Here is a 17,686-nt window from a genome sequence, read left to right as displayed (position 1 = left end):
GAACGAATGTTGGGCCGAATTGTGGCTACATAAACCGTATAAAAGGAGACAAAAGATTTTGCAACAAATCAGTTAGATGTTGAACGGTTGCGATTATGCTTTTCATTTAATTAGTTGATTCAAAGTTGGATTTTAATTTAAAATCGACAATAACCTGTTGTACACATCGACAGAAATAGTGCCATATAAATAAATATTATTTTTTATTGTCATAAACAATAATTTCAACGTTGCATACTCACATCAATTGAGTCAAATCCAAATGTGACAAAGTGATGTAAATTTAGAAAATGCATGATGATTGATTTTGCGCATTTATTAATCAGATGACAGTGTACTATTATTGTGTTCGACGTTTGATGAATTTATGAAGTGTTATTTGGATGATTTATTACTGATTTAAAACTTGATTGATATTTATTAAAACAATTGACAAAATGTCATGTGATTCGGATAGTGAGATAAACAGCATGAAAAATGTCAATTATTTTCGACGGTATTTGTCACAGGCAGGTGCTTTTCATTTCGAACTTATTTGCATTTAAAATTGAATAAAATTTGAGACAAAATTTTCAACCATCAAACCTTGAGTGCAACGAGGAAGAATAATTCAATGAATTGAAATTAATTTTCATCTGCTGTCGTTAACATATGCAATTCAAATCCAAATGATATAAGATTATTTTTGACAGGAGAGGCCGTCGACGAGGGGAGAGCGTCATAAGGAGAATTAATTTAAAACGATTCCTCCCGTCTCATGTTCTCAACATCAAAAAGTTGCTTTTTCATTCGAACATGTGATACGAAACATTTGAAAAAAAGTCGTTCACTCTCAGTCTTTTGCACTTGGCAAGTTGTGCACTTGAATCAATCAACGAGTCAATTGTCAAGGAAATTGCGTATTTTAAAACGTTTGTGTGCATCACTGGCATCATTTAAAACAAAACAAAACAAAAAAATAACGAGCAACATCAGTCTGATGAGTGAATATGTAATTTACATACTTATTTTAAAAATATACATTGACGGAAGAGCTGACGATAGCATTAAAATGTTGCCGCATACTTTGCGTCTTGTGTCGATTTGTTTCAGCTTGATAATATGTATGAATATGAATGCAATATAATGTGTAAAAAAGGGACGACAAAAAGACGCAAGTCGGGAAAAATGATGTTATTATGATGGGAAATCGATTGTTTATTTTCAATATTATTGTCTCAAAGCGTATTCAAATTTCCTTCAAAATATTCAAAAAAAAAAAAAAATCATCTTTGCTTCGTTAAAATTTGGTAAATTAAAGCAATCAATTTGCTATTTGCTCAATAGTTTGTGGCCACCACCGTCGAAAATATGCTGCAATTTGATATGGGTCTGTGCAATTTTTTCCCATTTTTGGTGATAGCTGCATTGGATAACACGGGAAAGAGTAAAAATCGTCATAATCTTGATGAAAAACTGTTCTTTTCATCAGTTCAGGCCAGTTGGATGGGTAGTATCGGTTACGTTACTGAGCCTATTGGAAGGTATATAAAAAAATGGATATATAAATATAAAAATGTAAATATTTTTTTATTTTTTTAGCATTTTATCAGCATTATTTACAGACGTATTGGGACGAAAAACGTCCATGATGATCGTGAATATACCGATTGTAATTGGATGGTGAGTTTTTTAAATCAATAATTTTCAACTCCATCAAAAAAAATCGACATTTTTTAAAGGTTTGACACGAAGTACCTTTCGCAATAAATAAATTTGTTTTTCAAAATAAAATTTTTGTAGGTTCATGATGTACAACGCAAGCAGCGTTTCGGACATTTTTGTGGCCAATTCGTAAGAAATCCTTTAGGAATTAATAGAAATATAAAAAAAATCCATTTAATCCATTCTTTTCATTAAAAGATTGCTGGGCCTCGGTGCTGGGCTTATGGAATCGCCGGTTATATTATATGTGGCCGAAGTTTGGTATGTCTTTTTTTGCCTTCTAAAATATTTTTCCATTTCGATAAAATATTATGTCATTTATCATTCTTAAAATCGTAAAATCGCAGTGAGCCGAAATTCAGAGGGATAATGGTAATTTCTTTTTTTTTTTGGTGATTGATTTTCTTCTAAAATGTGTGTTGTTTTTTCCTCTTTTTAAACCAGATCGCATATACCCACGTCGGATGGACGCTTGGAATGCTTTTTGTTTCGGTGTTGAATACATTGATGCCTTGGCGTATGGTAAATTTATTTCTTCGTTTATTGTTTGCATGTTGTTTATATCTTTTTACAAAATTTTGAAATATTGGTTTGATTAATAATTAATCGTCAATTAGGTTGCCTTAATTTGTATGACGTTACCCATTTTGACTGCAATTGCTCTTTTGTTTGTGCCAGAGACACCCCATTGGTTACTTTCTAAAAATCGTGTAAATGAGGCAGAAAAATCGGTAAATTCATTTTTTTATTGCAATATGATTTTTTATTCTCTTCACAATCATGGTGCGTTTTAGTTAGCCTGGCTGCGTGGATGGGTGCCAAAAGAGGCAGTAGCTGATGAGCTTCGGTCGTTGCAACGTTATTCAGAACGTTACAAATCATGCGGTGAATGTATCAAACAAAATCAAGAATGTTATCATCCGCCACCGACTCTCTTTGAAAAATTGAAAGAGCTCAAACGAAAACAAACGCTCAAGCCATTCTTCATTGTCATTTGCTTATTCATGATTGCACTATTTTCTGGCATATTTGCAATGACACCATTTATCGTTAAGATATTCAAAGCATACGACATCCCAATGCAAGAAGATCAAGCGGCGGCTTATTTAGCGGGGGCAAATAATTTGGGGAATGTCATCTTTTTGGTCTTGATTCGATTCATTGGGAAACGGAGATTGTATCTCACAATGCTTATGATCGTGCTTTTGTGCTCTGCCATCGTTTCGGGCTATGGATTTTGGATTTTACCTACTGGCTATAATTCGTTTGAATCGCCCAAGTTTTCATTAGATAACAAAGAAAACGGATACATTCCATTTGTTTGCATTCTTATTTGGAGTTTTTGTTCGTTCTGCGGTGTCAATATCATGCCATGGTAATTTCACTGAAAAAAATTATTTTCATATTTGCTGTTTGTGTCATGTTCAACTTTGAGAAAATCTCATTCAAAATGTTGATTCTTGCAGGCAAATGCTGTCGGAGGTATTCCCGTACAAGTAAGTTAATAAAAATCAGACTTTTTTCCCCGTTTTTTTTACTTTCAATGTGAAACGAATTAAGTTCGAACTTTTTTCAAAATGTCAACTTTTTATTACAATTTTTAAATAATTTCAAAAAAGAACGAGAGCAATATCAACAGGACTTACTGCTGCATTGAACTATGTGCTAAGGTATTAATTAAATAAAAACAACAGCGATTTGAATCTCTTTTCTGATTTTTTTTTTTTTTCAATTTTTTAGTTTCATTTCAATCAAAACTTATTACAACTTGGAGACAGCATTTTCACTGCCCGGTGTTGCGTTTTTCAACTGCATTATAATTGCGTTTGGTTTGGTACTAATGTATAACATTTTACCGGAAACTGAAAATCGCACACTCGAAGAGATTGAGTTACATTTTGCCGACAATTCGAAGAAAATCACGGATCGTACTATTGCACCGATGTGCACACAACAAAACGACTATGATAAAAACAACGCTGAAATACAACTCAAACAAATTTCAGCCATTAAAAATGATGAGTTGCGAATAAACTACGGCAATGGCATTGGTAATCATATATTTCCAGAGAAAAGTTAGAACACACTGAATTTAAGCAATATAGTCTAGAGCTAAATGAATTTTGATTCAAGAGAAAGATCTTAAAGTTTCAAAAAAATTGGTTTTTACTCAATCACCATCAAAATTCTGAAAACGATTAAAGCCCAATTGAAGCGGGAGTGTAATAAACGAAAAAAATAGAAAATTCTCAGTCAATTTTTTTCGAAAAACTACAATTACGCCTTTATGTCAATCACGTTTCGACTTGGTGCCCGATAAAACAATGGCAGTTTAATGAATGGATTCTGATACCAACTATGTTGCAAAGAGAAAAAATGCTTTATTTTAGAATTTCACTGTGATAATTGAAGTAGACTAGACTTAATTTGCTAGATTAAGTATATTTTTGTGACAATGTATAATAAATTTTTGCTTTTTAGCTTATAAAAACAACCCAAATGACGTTTATTACCGCCTTTTTAGCGTTTGAAAGAAATTAACAATTGTTTCTGCGTCGAACAATTGTGCAATGCAATGAATGGGCATTGATTGTTAAGTAGCTATATAGAAATGACACGGTGAATGCGATTGTAAAAGGTACTTCACTCGTTAGTTGTTGAATAATTTCATTTTTCAATGTCATCAATGGGAATTAATTGACTGTTCATGAACTGATACTCAAAACTTTGTCTCTTCCGGTTTTCTCTGAATTCTTTCACTTTTTGTTCTCTCTCTTCTTCTATTCAAATAACTAGAAATTGTATTGAAAAATGCGTGGTTTTGGCATGAATGAAATTCATTTGATGCTAAATTTTAATTCGACTTACGTTCGCTTTTCAATGAAACCGGTTTTAATCAACAACACCTTACGAAAATTATTATTGAATGAACCGCTGTGTTTTGCGTCAATATTTTTTATAGAGTTTAGGCTATACCAACGAATTGCAACGTATCTTTATGGTGATAAATTAATATTTAGACATCGAACCTTATGTAAATAACGAAGACACCGATAAGAAATTGTCTAGATACATTTCAACTGGATCTTCCAGTTAGTAGATAGTGATCGATGTTGGACCTAGAAGGAGAATTAATTTAACGCATTTTAATCGATTCATTATGATTTTGCCAAAATTTGACGGCAATATTGTCACAAACTTCGATTAGTACTCGGAATACGCATTAGAGGTGTTGTTAGTTACGGGCATGATCAGGCTTCGACTCAAACAGTGAAAAGTCAGTGAACTGTCACTGGGCTCGATTCACTAGGGAAGAACTTATTTTTATTTGTTTATTTATTTATTAGGAAAGTGAAGTAAGAGCTCTTTCTGTGCTCTTTCCGTAAATGTGAGAATTTCTCATTGAGAGGGCAATTCCAATTGAATATTCGTTATCATAAACCATCGGTTGACCATTTTCATAACTCATTTTTTTTCGGTGTATACGAACCGATTACGGCTCTTATTTTTATAGTCAAGTGCATGGCAAATTGAATGTCTAGTCAATCTCACTAACAGAGATGCTGTCATGCATATTCATTTAAAGGCGTTTCAGCGTTTTTTTTTTGTCTTAACCCATTCACATTTATCGTTCGTTTTGGCCTTCAAAGTAGTGCCATTTTTGTATGCCCACTTTTGTATACTTGTTTTTCCCCTGCTCGTTATCAGTTTTTTTTTCTCGATTCATTGTCACTTTTACTGTTTTTTGCGTAAATTTTTTTTTTTGAATGTGAAACTTTATTCTATAAATTAATGGCCATTTTAAATGAGCCCAATTTTAATCGAGTGTAAACTGTGCGTTGGTGCGGATCGTTAAAATTATTGCTGATTAACTGGGTTAATACAAACTAAAATCAGAACAGAACTGATACCAATTCAATTGAATTGAATCATTTTGATCGATAAATAAATTGTTGTTGAAATTGTGTTGCTTTAATTGGAATCGAATTTAATTTAATGAACAAAATAGCATAAACTTTAAAAAAAAACGGATTTTTCTGCAAACCGTACAGCATTTTGCGTAAATTCTCATATCGCAGCGAAATTTAATGCAAATCAGAAGAAAAGTAAATTTACAACGGTTTCTAAATATTCTGCCAATCAACGTGACGATTCAAGCGTTTATGTAGCATCATAATTGTATTCCGACTAATTGTTTAGTTCTCAATAGGATAAAGTTTCATCATCGGAATCTTTGATAATTTAAATAATAAGAGTCTAGAGAGGAGTTTGTTTTGAAATCATCAATACTTGTCTCGTTTTATTAATAATATTGATCGCTCAATAAAAATCAAAACAGTGCAGTGCATCATATTTTTTTTTGCTGTTACAAAAATAACTGGAATCAACTGGAAATAATTTGCGAGCAAGACAACATTTGCAACGAGACGCGAAACTTACACATTTAGTCTTGCTTTGTTTTTCATTCGAAGCACTTTGAAGTGGAACAACTGGACACGAGTGACTTCGAAAAAAAAACGACAATTTAAAAAAAAATACTTTTCATCAAAATTGTGAGTAATTGTGTGGATTTTATGAGATTTAATTTGGATTTTAATCTCTTTTTTTTATCGAAACACTTTTTGCAATTTCACCCACATCATAAATTTCATAAAAAAATATTCTGAACTCAATGAAATTTTAGCAAAAGTTCATTGATCCGACGATTTTTTTTTCAAATAATCACCGAATGTCTATAATAGCACCAAAATTTATATCCAAAAATAAATGGCGTAAGCATTTGTTTATTTTACTCAAGTGTTATTTGTTTACCATAAAAATTGTGATGTACAGTGCAATCAGTCAGTGTTTGTAAAAAAAATATGTAGCAATGCTAAAAAAAATCGTTGCTTGGAATACGTCGTTTTTGCGCATTCTTTCTTGCACATTTTCTTTCTTTTTTTCTAATATTTGCCCAAAGATTGGAAGAAGAGCTCCTTGCCGAAGAGCACTCAAAGCGATTGAACTATAAAATCATACTCAAAAGCCAAGACTCATAATAATAAGCACGTCAATCAGAGAATCATTTAAAAGGGTCTTCGTCACCACCAAGTGTGAGAGAGATAAGAATCAAATCACATGAAATTTGTAAAATGTGATGAGGATATGTGTATTGATCCGTTCGAAACCCTTAAGTCCATGAGCTTCCACATAAAGTTGGCTACAAAATGTTAGCCCATTCTTTCATTACGTCTCATTTTGGAGATATTTCACGTGTATTTATCATGCTTTCATGTTCAACGCATAGTTTTAAAACAAGGATATGGAAAAAATTGTGTAACATCGTCGCAACACGGCAAATCATTTAGTTGGGCTTCCCTTTTTCACGCACCTATCACGTGCTTATCTATCTAAATCAAAATTGATGTTACTTTTCCGCACACACATAGTGTGAAAGGGGAAAGTATTGTAATGGGTCAAAATTTACGACATCTCAAAAACATGTTTTCTGGACGTTTCTGAGGTCAGAGAACCCGAATCAGGCCGTTTTGAGCATGGTTGTTGTGGGTCTGTTCCACGTCGTACGTCGTACGTCGTACGTCGTACGTCGTACGTCGTACGTTGTCCGCCGTACGCAAAATTTGTCCATCGATTATCTCACCCCCCAGAAAAGTTATTTAAAATCTGACTTCACGGGATGATTGGGGGTCCCCAGGAATAGAAATCATCAGATTTTGAGCGACTTTGGTTGATGGAAAAAAATTCCATGCCTGGAGTGATACCTATGAAAAAGAGTCCAATTTTCGTCCAAAAGTCATACTTAATGTAGACTTAAACACTCAAAAATATGTATTGGGGGGTTTTTTGGCACGAGAAAACCGAATCCGACGTTAGTTTTGAGATACAATCAATTTTTAATACAGTTTCCTTGAAAAAATCACAAAAAATTTGGATTTTTGTATGGGAGCCATGCCTGTATGCTACCTTAATGACGTGAAACTTTGCACAGACTATTTTTTACACAAAAAAATAACATTCTGAAAATTTGAAGAGATTTCAATTAAAATAAGGGGTACCTCCCATACAAAATTTTCAATTGGCTCAAAAACGAATATTTTGTATGGGAGGTACTCTTGATTTTGGTTGAAATTTCTCCAAACCCTCCGAATGTTATTTGTGAAAAAAATAACCTGTGCAAAGTTTCACGCCATTAAGGTAGCATACAGACATGGCTCCCATACAAAAATCCAAATTTGTTGTGACTTTAGTTATGAAAAGTGTTTCAAAAATAATCTTTATGGCAAAATTAACGTCAGACATATTTTTATAGTATTTTGTTGGAAAATAGAATACTTTCAAATGTCGTACAAATGGGTTCATCATGAAAGTGTGAAAAATCTTTTCTTGGCTACTTCTGCTATTAAATTAAAGAATATTTCGTTGCCAAAGTTGAAAAATATTTTTTGGTCTCGAACTTTACGCCGCTTGAAAGACTTGAAGAATCGAGCAAATATTATTTTGAACTTTCTTAATAAAATACGCAACTACCACCGTGCGGAAAAGTTCGTCTTACTCCCGTAAGACTCTTTATTTCAATTACGATTTATTCTCTTCAAATATCCCATATGGAATTATTGCATACGTTTATGGTTTGGCGAACCGCGACCATAAAACGATTGACGTTCAAATTTCCTAACATGTTTTTTTACATGTTTCTATGTATCTTATCAAATGGCCGTTAAAACGTATCTAAGCGTTCGGTTTTAAATGTCATGATGTGCAAGATTGTTCTGCAATGAAAATATTTCAGATAAAAATGCAATTAAAATGGAATTTCAGATAACGCAAAACCGAACAAAAGAATAGAAAAAAAATCGTTTCCGATTTAACAAAGATTCATTGTCATGCCATCCATTGTTGGGCATTCAACGCCAGACTAAAAGCCAACTTTTATCATTCTAAACAAATCAACATAGTGATCAATCTAATTTGCCGCACATCAATCATTCAAATTCATAAACTGGAATGCTGTTCACGCTCTAATAATAGAGATTTTAATTCAATAAACAAGTTTTGTGTAATAAATCTGTTTATTTCATTGTACAGTGAGAACAATGTCGATCGATATAAAAAGTGAGAAACAAAGCAAGAGAGATGGGAGGGAAAAGGTGGACAAATTTCGGCGATTCGCCGCTCAGGTGAGATTTTGTTTTGAAACAACGACCCGAATGTAAGAACGACTGGCTGAGCCAGACCAAATGACATTCTTTCAGACTCAAGGTCATATTTTTCAGATTTAACAGTAAAAAATTGAATTCTATTTGATTTTGTTCATTTGAATAGTTTATCGCAACAACAGCCGAAAATTTGCTGTTATTTGATATGGGCTGTTGTCACGCTTTCCCCTTCTTAATAATAGGTTAGTGACCTTCATAGGTCAGTTAAATCGTGTTTAAATAATAGGTCTTTCTAATTTATTATTTTATATTTTTATTATTTTTTATAGCTGCTCTCACCGGCCTAACCAATAAACACAATTTAAACGAAACACTCTCCGTTACGGCAGTTGAGGCATCTTGGTTGGGTAAATATTTCAATTGAAAAACTAAACAAAATCAACCAATTTAAATGCATCTAAAATATTTATTCGACTGATTGATTGAATTGGTTTGATTGAAAATCTAAATTATTAGAAAAAAACTTTGACTAAAACGAGTCTCTTGATTTTTTTTTATTACTAGCAAGCATTGGGTTTGTTTTCGAAATTTGCGGAAGTATTTTTTCAGCGCTTATCACTGGTACGCATAAATGATAAGTTTTCGCACCTCGTATAGGCACATGAAGCACTTTTTTTTATTAAATGTCAATTAAATTATATCTGAATTGACTTCAATGAAAGATAACACACATTTTTTTCTTCCGCCAATTTTTAGACGCACTGGGTCGAAAATTTGCGATGATGATCGTGAACGTTCCACTCGTGATCGCCTGGTGAGTTTTTTTATAATATCAATCATTTTCAACTTAATTCCATGAAGAAAAAAAAATCGAACGTTTTTCAAGGTTTGACACGGAGTGTCACAAAATGTGTTTTTCAAAATCAAAATTGATTGTCTTTAATAATAGAGATTTTAATTTTAATTAAAGGTTTATGATGTATACTGCCTCAAACACTTTTCATATTTTCATTGCCAGCATTTTACTTGGTCTAGGTGCTGGTGAGTGCTTTTGAACTTTCTGATTATGAAATTCGACCATTTTTACACTCTTACATTTGTTACACCACGCTATTTTACTTTTTAAGGATTGATGGAATCACCGATCATCACTTATGTTGGGGAAATTTGGTAAATTTTTACTTCAATTCAAATAAAATTCGATTTAGATATGACAAATAATGGCTATAATTATCGATGCGATCAGCGAACCGACATTTAGAGGCGTGATGGTCGCTTACACACACGTTGGTTGGTCACTTGGAATGATTTTGGTTGCCACTTTGAACACATTGATGCCTTGGCGGATGGTAGATTATTTTACGTTATATTACAAAGAAAGCAATTTTATTCTTTTCTCTTTATTCTGTTCCGAAGGTGGGTCTTGTTTGTATGATTGTCCCAATATTTACAACAATCGCGCTTAGTATAGTGCCCGAAACTCCACTCTGGCTACTTTCCAGAAACCGCCAAGAAGACGCATTGAAAAGTCTTCGGTGGTTGCGTGGCTGGGTTCACAAAGAATCGGTGAATCAAGAGTTCCAAGAGCTACAACGCTACAGCGAACGTTACAAGTCGTGCGAAGTGTGTATCAAAAAAGATCTAAAATGTAGTCATCCATTGCCAACATTCTACGAAAGACTTCAAGAATTAAAGCGAAAACCAACACTCAAGCCGTTTACCATTGTGATGATCCTGTTCGTTATATCATCATTTGTGTCAACTTTCAGCATGTCATCGTATATTGTACAAATTTTGAAAGCCTACAATGTACCAATGGAACCTGATCAAGCGGCGGCTGTGCTGTCATATGTCAATAACCTGGGCAATATTTCATTTTTGTGTTTGATTCGTTTCACTGGAAAGCGATATCTGTACTTAACAATGATGACACTGCTGCTTTTGAGTGCCGTGACACTTTGCGCATATGGATTTTTAATCTTGCCAAATGGATACACTTCGTTTCCGGATCTTACTCCAAACTTTGCATTAGAAAACAAAACACTTGGTTACATACCGTTTTTCTGCATCATAGTCACCAATTTCTGCATGTATTGTGGTATAAACGCGATGCCATGGTCAGTTTTTTTCAGTTTTATTTTTATGATATTTCACATTTACTGTTTGTGTCACTTTCAAGTTTCATTTAAAATTCGTTTTTTTCGCTTCTTGCAGGCAAATGATTTCGGAAGTGTTTCCATACAAGTAAGTTAATAAAAAAAATCGGCCTTTTTTCCCGTTCTTTTGACCTTCAATGTGTTACTCGAACTTTTTTCAAAATGTCAACTTTTTATTACAATTTTTATATAATTTCAAGAACGCGTGGAATGGCCACAGGACTTACTGCTGCATTGAGCTATGTGCTTAGCTTCGTTTCAACAAAAACGTTCTATAGTTTGGACACAACGCTATCCATGCCGGGCGTAGCTTTGTTCAACTGCATTATGATTGTATTTGGTTTGATATCGATGTACAAAATATTGCCGGAAACTGAAAATCGCACATTGGAGGACATTGAAATGCATTTTGCGGACAATTCGAAGAAAATAACCGATCGTAAAATTGACCAGATGTATCCAGATGCGAACGTAAAAGAAAGCAATGAAATGCCAACGAGATCCAGTTCAATTGTTGGCATTGACGAACAATTTAAACCGAATAATTAACATAGCTGTGATAATTATGGATTTTTTTTAACTTTTCAAGTTAGATAGTTTAAGACAGTTTAGAAACAGAAAATATGCAATTTTTATAGATTTTTTTAGATAGTAACGACAAGTTTTTTTTTTCAACATTTGTTTGGAGATTTTCTCAAACATTTCGTTTGTTATATATATATATATATATATATATATGCCAATGACCTAAGGTAATAGAATGGTGAATGCGTTCACACAATAAAAATTGTCATTTGTTGACTCTTGATAACACACATATACCACTATTTATATATATTCAAAATAACTTTTTTTTTTTCATACAAAATAAAGACAAACATTGTTTTGAAATTTGATCGATTTAACACAAAATAAAGCAGACGATCCAATTGCAGACAATTTATTTAAATTAATGAGCTTACTGGTTTCATTTGGATACGATTGAATTTATGAAAGGAAAAATGCAGAACAAAAGATATCGCTCGCTCTATTTCGATGTTCATTCATATAAATTTACTCAAATGTCAATTCGTACAGTACTGCTCAAAAATATTAGAACAAAATACAAAAATACATTTTTTTATATATCATTCATTAACAAACATTTGTTTATTTGCATTAATTTTATACGTTTAACGTTGCTATATAATTACAAAAATTAAAGCAAATAAACGAAGGTTTTTGTTAATAAATGATGTAATATATCGAAAAAAATGTATTTTTTTATTTTTGTTCTAAAACTTTTGAGTAGTACTGTACATACTCGCAATCGGTGCTTCTGCGAATCACTTTTTACGGCGAAGAATTTGATGCCATGCCTGAGCACATGATGTGATTTTTTCTCGCATTGTCTTGTCTTTCCGAAATTTATACTTTTTTTGGAATGCATTTTTGGGTTACTTTATGAATTGCCCCAAAAAAAAGCCATTATCAACGCAATAAAAAGAAGTCCAAAGACTGTAACACGCATCAAAATCGAATTGGGTTTTGAGTGCGTGCACTTTTCAAAATAAAAACGATCACTTGTTTTGCTTTACGTATGCATTGGCTATCAGTGGCCTAAAAATTCCAAGCAAATCAATATGAACATAAACTTTGGAATTGTTCAAAGAAAAAAAGTGATTTGTGTATTCAAACATTTTTGCAATCAGCATTATTGACGCGTAATCAAAAGTGTCATGTTACTTTGGTTTCTTACTTTTCAAATGTTTGCTTCGAGTCACATTTGCTGATGCAGCACAAAAATACGAGGAATTATGGTTTAATTAATAATCTGCAACTTGATAGGCTTCACATTTGCTTCAAAACCAGTGACGATTTAACATTTACTTTGGTGATCGGTGCCAATTCATTAAATTAACAGTGATAGAGACAGAAATAATGAAAGCGTCTCAATCAAATGGTAATTTTTTTTTTTCGTTATTAAATTGAATATTTTTTCCTTTCTTTGGTGATTTTTGGATTAAATTCGAGATTTTTTGAAAGTTTTGTCCAAATTTTTAAAGTCTTTCAAAAGTGTTTTTCTTTTTCAACGATTTTCCTTCTCAAATTTCTGTTTGTTTCTTTCTTAAAAATAGATAACGAGCAGTTGCTAATATGCAACGTTCGATCGGCAGGAACGAAGCGAATTTTATTCATCATTGGAAGTTTGTGCATTTGTTTTGTGCTAGTGCTGTTTTTCTTACTGAACAATGTTGAAATGGTTGAAACAAAAGAGCGTCTTAAAAGATCGACGATTGAAAAAGTTGACTTCAATAATGTCAATCAAGTGCGTAAATTCGATGGCCAAAGAAGTGAATTTGGACACCGTCAAAAGCGATTTTCGTCGGTTGATCCCGTCCACTTCGAAATACCCGTGCAACAAAAAGGTTTAAGAACAAAACGATTGACCGAAAATTTACAACAGTTAAAAGTGCAATATCAGCTCTGTAAAAAGTCCAGTGCCGACAAACGTGAATGTGACAAATATTTCAATGAAATGGTTAAAATAAGTGAAGCGATTAATCACGAGATTAAAACGCTCGGTGAAGGTGATCAAGATTTTCAAACCGTTCATCAAGAAATTGTTCAGCGCGAATTACCATTGCCGCCGTGGCCGGAACCAGTTGGAGAACCTCTTAATGAAGTGAATCAAGAAGAAAAAGTGCCACATAATATGAAATCGTTTACACATTTTCCACGCATTCATGAAGAATTAGATAAAAAACGAATGAATTTATGGAATGTTGATGATACACCAAAATCACCACAAAAAATGCCAAGACCACCAGCACCGGATCGTTTGTTAGCTCCGAATTTTCATCCAAGTCGCTTACAATCATCACATGCTACGTTTCGTGATAATGAGAAAATCAATCAGCTGAAAAATCTAAATGTTGGTGGTAAGTGTTTGACAGTTTTAATCCAGAAGAAGGCTTAATTTTTAACAATTTATAAAAACAAAAAATCTCAAGGAAAGATAGTCTTTTAGCGTCGGATCGCAAATTTTAACGAAACACTGAGTCCGAAATATTTTTATTAATCTTTTTTATCATACATAGACCAAAATGGTCAAATTATGCAGTTGTGTGAACAGTTAATCCGTAGTCAAAATGCACACTCGGATCAATCGGCTTCAGGCGGCAATTTGCCTGGACCCACATCAAGCGGATTTGTCACGAACAACGTTCAACCTTATAATAACCAGAATTTCCAAAACCAAATACCAAATACAAATCAAAATTTCCCATCACCACCACAACAACAGCAGCAACCGCAGCAAAAACTGCAACCGCAGCAGCAAATACAGCAACAATTTAGTCCCATAGGTGGTATGTTGACCTTTCGATTGACGATCCAATTTAAATTTGTTATTGTTGCATAATTGCGTTATTCAATGAATGTGCTGAGAAATTGCAAATTTGGTTTCAAATATTTATTATTTATTTTTTTGGTGCGAACAACAACATTTAGTTGCATTAATTAGAACACTTTTTTCCCGAATTCATTAATTCATTGATATCGTCTGAATTGATTTGATAGCTGTTGGGCCAGTATTTGTGCGTTCCAATCCAATTTCGACTCCCGTATGCATGTTCCCACATTGCCAGCATCTACAATCAGTGCAGACCGTACCAGTTGGCCAAAGTATGTTTTTACCCCAACAACAGTTCATAGCGCCGCAGCAACAGTTTATTTCACCGGTTACAGGTGGCGGTGCGAATCGTAAGATTTTCCGATCAAAAAAAAAGTTAAGACAATTTTATTTCAGTTTTTTTTTTTACCTTTCCAGGAGTTATTTTGGTTAATTCAAATACGCAGCAATTCGCAACCACGTCACCGAGTGGTATGGGGTGAGTGAATAAAACAAATCAAACCGAATATATTTTTCACCTTGAATCTCCTTTCGTAGTTTTGTTCAGCTCGTAAGTCCGCCACTTCAAGCCCGATCCGAATCGCCAGCCGATGAATCGGATGATTGTCCACATTCAGCGAAGCACCAATTTCAAAATACCACAAAAATATCGTCGAAACTAAAAAGTGCCAAACAGAGTTTGTGTTTTTCTTTCGATATTAACATTCGATTTGGAATTCTAATGTTCTCAATCTCTATCAAATAGGTTCCGGACAACCATTTATATCGTTTCTGAATCAAATGGTGCCGAACAACACCATAAGTCCGTTTAATACATGCAAAGAAGGTGAAACATCATGTATAAATTCGCATCAATGTGTTATAAATGAAAAATGGTGTGACGGTGTGGTTGATTGCTTGGACGCCAGCGATGAAACATCGTGTTCATGTGTGTCTCGCTTGAATTCCGATAAAATTTGTGACGGATATTTGGATTGTCCTTTGGGTGCCGATGAAATTGGATGTTTTGGCTGCAACAAACACTCATATTCGTGCTACAACAATGCTGACGACTATCAACACTCGAAAACCGCATTGGGCGCCATGTGTTTCACTTTGGATCAGAAATGGTAAGAAAGTCTTTTTCATTCAAATTTGGTTCAAATAACAAAAAAAAAAAAAACAATTTTTCCAGCGATGGTTTCACAGATTGTTTGAACGGAAAGGACGAAGAGGATTGTTCAATGCTTATCAAGCACATTGGATTGCATACGGTATGTGAAGAGGACAAATTTTAATCATTTTTCATACTGATTTCGTTGCTTTTTGGTTGTAGTCGTTTATGGTGCCGAACACCGAAGGTGTTTTATATCGAAACTACCGAGGACGTTGGTATCCTGTGTGTGAGTATTCCTTGAATTGGGCCAAAGACGCATGCGAATCCGAAATGGGTGAACTGTCCGGGTAAATTGTTCACATTTCTTAAGATTACTTCATTTATTTAAAAAAAAAACGCGCATATTTTCCAGATTTCCAGAAGTTCAAAGTCATTTGGGCCTATTGCCGGGCAAATTTATTTCATTGTCTTCGCACGATGAGAGGGAACATTTATCGAATCGGATTCGCTTTTCGGATACTTGTCCCACTCAAAAAGGACGAGATATTCATATTCGAGTCAAGTGTCCACCGATGAAATGTGGTAGCATTAAAAAACCGTTGTCGAATCTACCGAATCTTCGTATTCGAAATGAAAATGAGCGCCGCAAACGTGATGAATATCTACGAATCGTTGGCGGAGACCGATCTGGACCCCATAGTTGGCCATACATTGTTGCCATTTACAAGGACGGAAAGTTCCATTGTGGTGGTACGATTTTCAATGAGTTTTGGGTAATTTATTATTTGGAATTTTTCTAATTTATTATTTTAAATCCACCGCAAATTTGAAAAGTTTGATTAAAAAAAACTGTTCTTCTGAATAGATCCTTTCGGCTGCTCATTGTGCGATGAAAGCGGGTAGACATTACTATGAAGTGCATGCTGGTTTGCTTCGTCGGTATAGTTTTGCGCCCGAGGTTCAAATCCGAAAGGTTGATGCTGTTATTGTAAATGATGGTTTTGATCGATTTGGTAATCTCATTTTTTTTTTTTCAATAATTTTCCCATCCCATTCAATTAACTGATGAAAAAAATAATGCATTTTTAACATCCAGAAATGTTGAACGATGTCTCACTGTTCCGCATGGAAAAGCCATTGAATTTCAATCGATGGATACGACCAATTTGTTTACCATCTCCTGAAAGAGTTACCAATCAAATGGATCCGAATTGGATGGACGGACCACCGCCGGGAACCACTTGTACTGTTGTAAGCATTATTTTGATTTCTAACATTTCTGGTGTTGAAATATTTATTCTAACTCATGTGTGGACTTTTTGAAGGTTGGCTGGGGTGCATTATCCGAGGGTGGATCGAGTCGTAAGTTTGGATGATTATCTTTCTACTGAATTGTTTCTCATCTTTTCATTTTTTTTTTTTTTTGTATTAAGCCGACAATTTGGAAGAAGTGAATGTACCAATAATGAAGAATTGTAAGACATCAGTTGACATCAGTGGCAATGAGATTTGTGCTGGTGAAAAAGATGGTGGCCACGATGCATGCCAGGGCGACAGTGGAGGACCATTAATATGCCGAAGTAATTTGGATCCAAACGAATTTTATCTTGCTGGTATTGTAAGTCATGGTGAGGGATGTGCTCGACGCAATGAACCTGGTGTTTATACACGTGTCGCCTTGTATATTGACTGGATCAATACAATGATCAATTCAGATCTTCGAACAACCGCCGCTTTTACAAAACGTGAATGTCCTGGTTTCACGTGTGTTTGGAGTGGTCGCTGCATTTCAAAGGAATTTGTTTGTAACGGTCAAGTCGATTGTTTGAATGGCGAAGATGAATTGAATTGTGCATTCCACCCGGGTGGTAGACCGAGGAAGAGAGTTGGCAGAGAGAAAACCGATGACCATGAACTTCCTGAAGGCGGCGGAAATTCGGATATACCACGTGGTCAACTTGATCAGAAAAAGAAATCAAGCACGAAAGCTCCAGCCACTGTCGCTACAACTACAGAAGCATCTGCCGCCGTGAGGCCGATCGCTTCGACAACAGAAGTATTAACAACCGAAGCACCTGACACTGTGAAACCGGTTGCTACGACTACGTCAGCACCTGTCACTGTAGCGCCGGTTCGCACGACAACGGAAGCACGTGTGACCGTGAAGCCCATCCCTTCA

The 17,686-nt window shown here is 34.4% G+C and overlaps 3 protein-coding genes across 4 annotated transcripts; all 3 read left to right on the top strand.

Moving 5' to 3' along the window:
• The first annotated feature begins 243 nt into the window (after positions 1–243).
• Positions 244–4,204, top strand: LOC116351125 (facilitated trehalose transporter Tret1-like). 2 transcript variants are annotated; one of them, XM_031783183.1, is made up of 12 exons: positions 244–509; positions 1,327–1,523; positions 1,582–1,662; positions 1,783–1,833; positions 1,903–1,965; positions 2,052–2,076; positions 2,149–2,226; positions 2,322–2,435; positions 2,499–3,079; positions 3,171–3,200; positions 3,324–3,374; positions 3,445–4,204. In XM_031783183.1, exons 1-12 carry the CDS (start codon positions 438–440, stop codon positions 3,782–3,784), a joined length of 1,683 nt encoding a protein of 560 aa, XP_031639043.1. In that variant the 5' UTR covers positions 244–437; the 3' UTR covers positions 3,785–4,204. The 2 variants fall into 2 exon arrangements, with proteins under 2 accessions (XP_031639043.1, XP_031639044.1); XM_031783184.1 differs by having other exon boundaries at positions 244–513.
• A 1,838-nt stretch (positions 4,205–6,042) lies between these two features.
• Positions 6,043–11,925, top strand: LOC116351126 (facilitated trehalose transporter Tret1-2 homolog). The gene is made up of 12 exons (XM_031783185.1): positions 6,043–6,257; positions 8,791–8,882; positions 9,028–9,103; positions 9,191–9,268; positions 9,426–9,482; positions 9,618–9,675; positions 9,832–9,902; positions 9,989–10,031; positions 10,108–10,210; positions 10,278–10,978; positions 11,076–11,105; positions 11,218–11,925. The coding sequence occupies exons 2-12, from the start codon at positions 8,799–8,801 to the stop codon at positions 11,564–11,566; spliced, it is 1,650 nt and encodes a 549-aa protein (XP_031639045.1). The 5' UTR covers positions 6,043–6,257; positions 8,791–8,798; the 3' UTR covers positions 11,567–11,925.
• A 946-nt stretch (positions 11,926–12,871) lies between these two features.
• On the top strand, positions 12,872–17,680 carry LOC116351124 (serine protease nudel-like; the record flags this gene model as incomplete). Its single annotated transcript, XM_031783182.1, has 14 exons — positions 12,872–12,959; positions 13,135–13,938; positions 14,098–14,367; positions 14,579–14,761; positions 14,829–14,889; positions 14,949–15,088; positions 15,157–15,520; positions 15,586–15,664; positions 15,727–15,854; positions 15,920–16,280; positions 16,373–16,520; positions 16,604–16,758; positions 16,833–16,869; positions 16,941–17,680. Coding segments are annotated over exons 1-14 (3,492 nt in total), but the record flags the coding sequence as incomplete, so codon positions are not given.
• Positions 17,681–17,686: the final 6 nt, after the last annotated feature.

This window comes from Contarinia nasturtii, unplaced genomic scaffold (genome assembly GCF_009176525.2).
Source record: "Contarinia nasturtii isolate CC-2019 unplaced genomic scaffold, AAFC_CNas_1.1 Cnas_scaffold_4693, whole genome shotgun sequence".
In the NCBI taxonomy this organism is placed as follows: domain Eukaryota; kingdom Metazoa; phylum Arthropoda; class Insecta; order Diptera; family Cecidomyiidae; genus Contarinia; species Contarinia nasturtii.
Note: the sequence above shows the minus strand (reverse complement) of the source record. Positions and strands in the feature narration are given on the sequence as shown.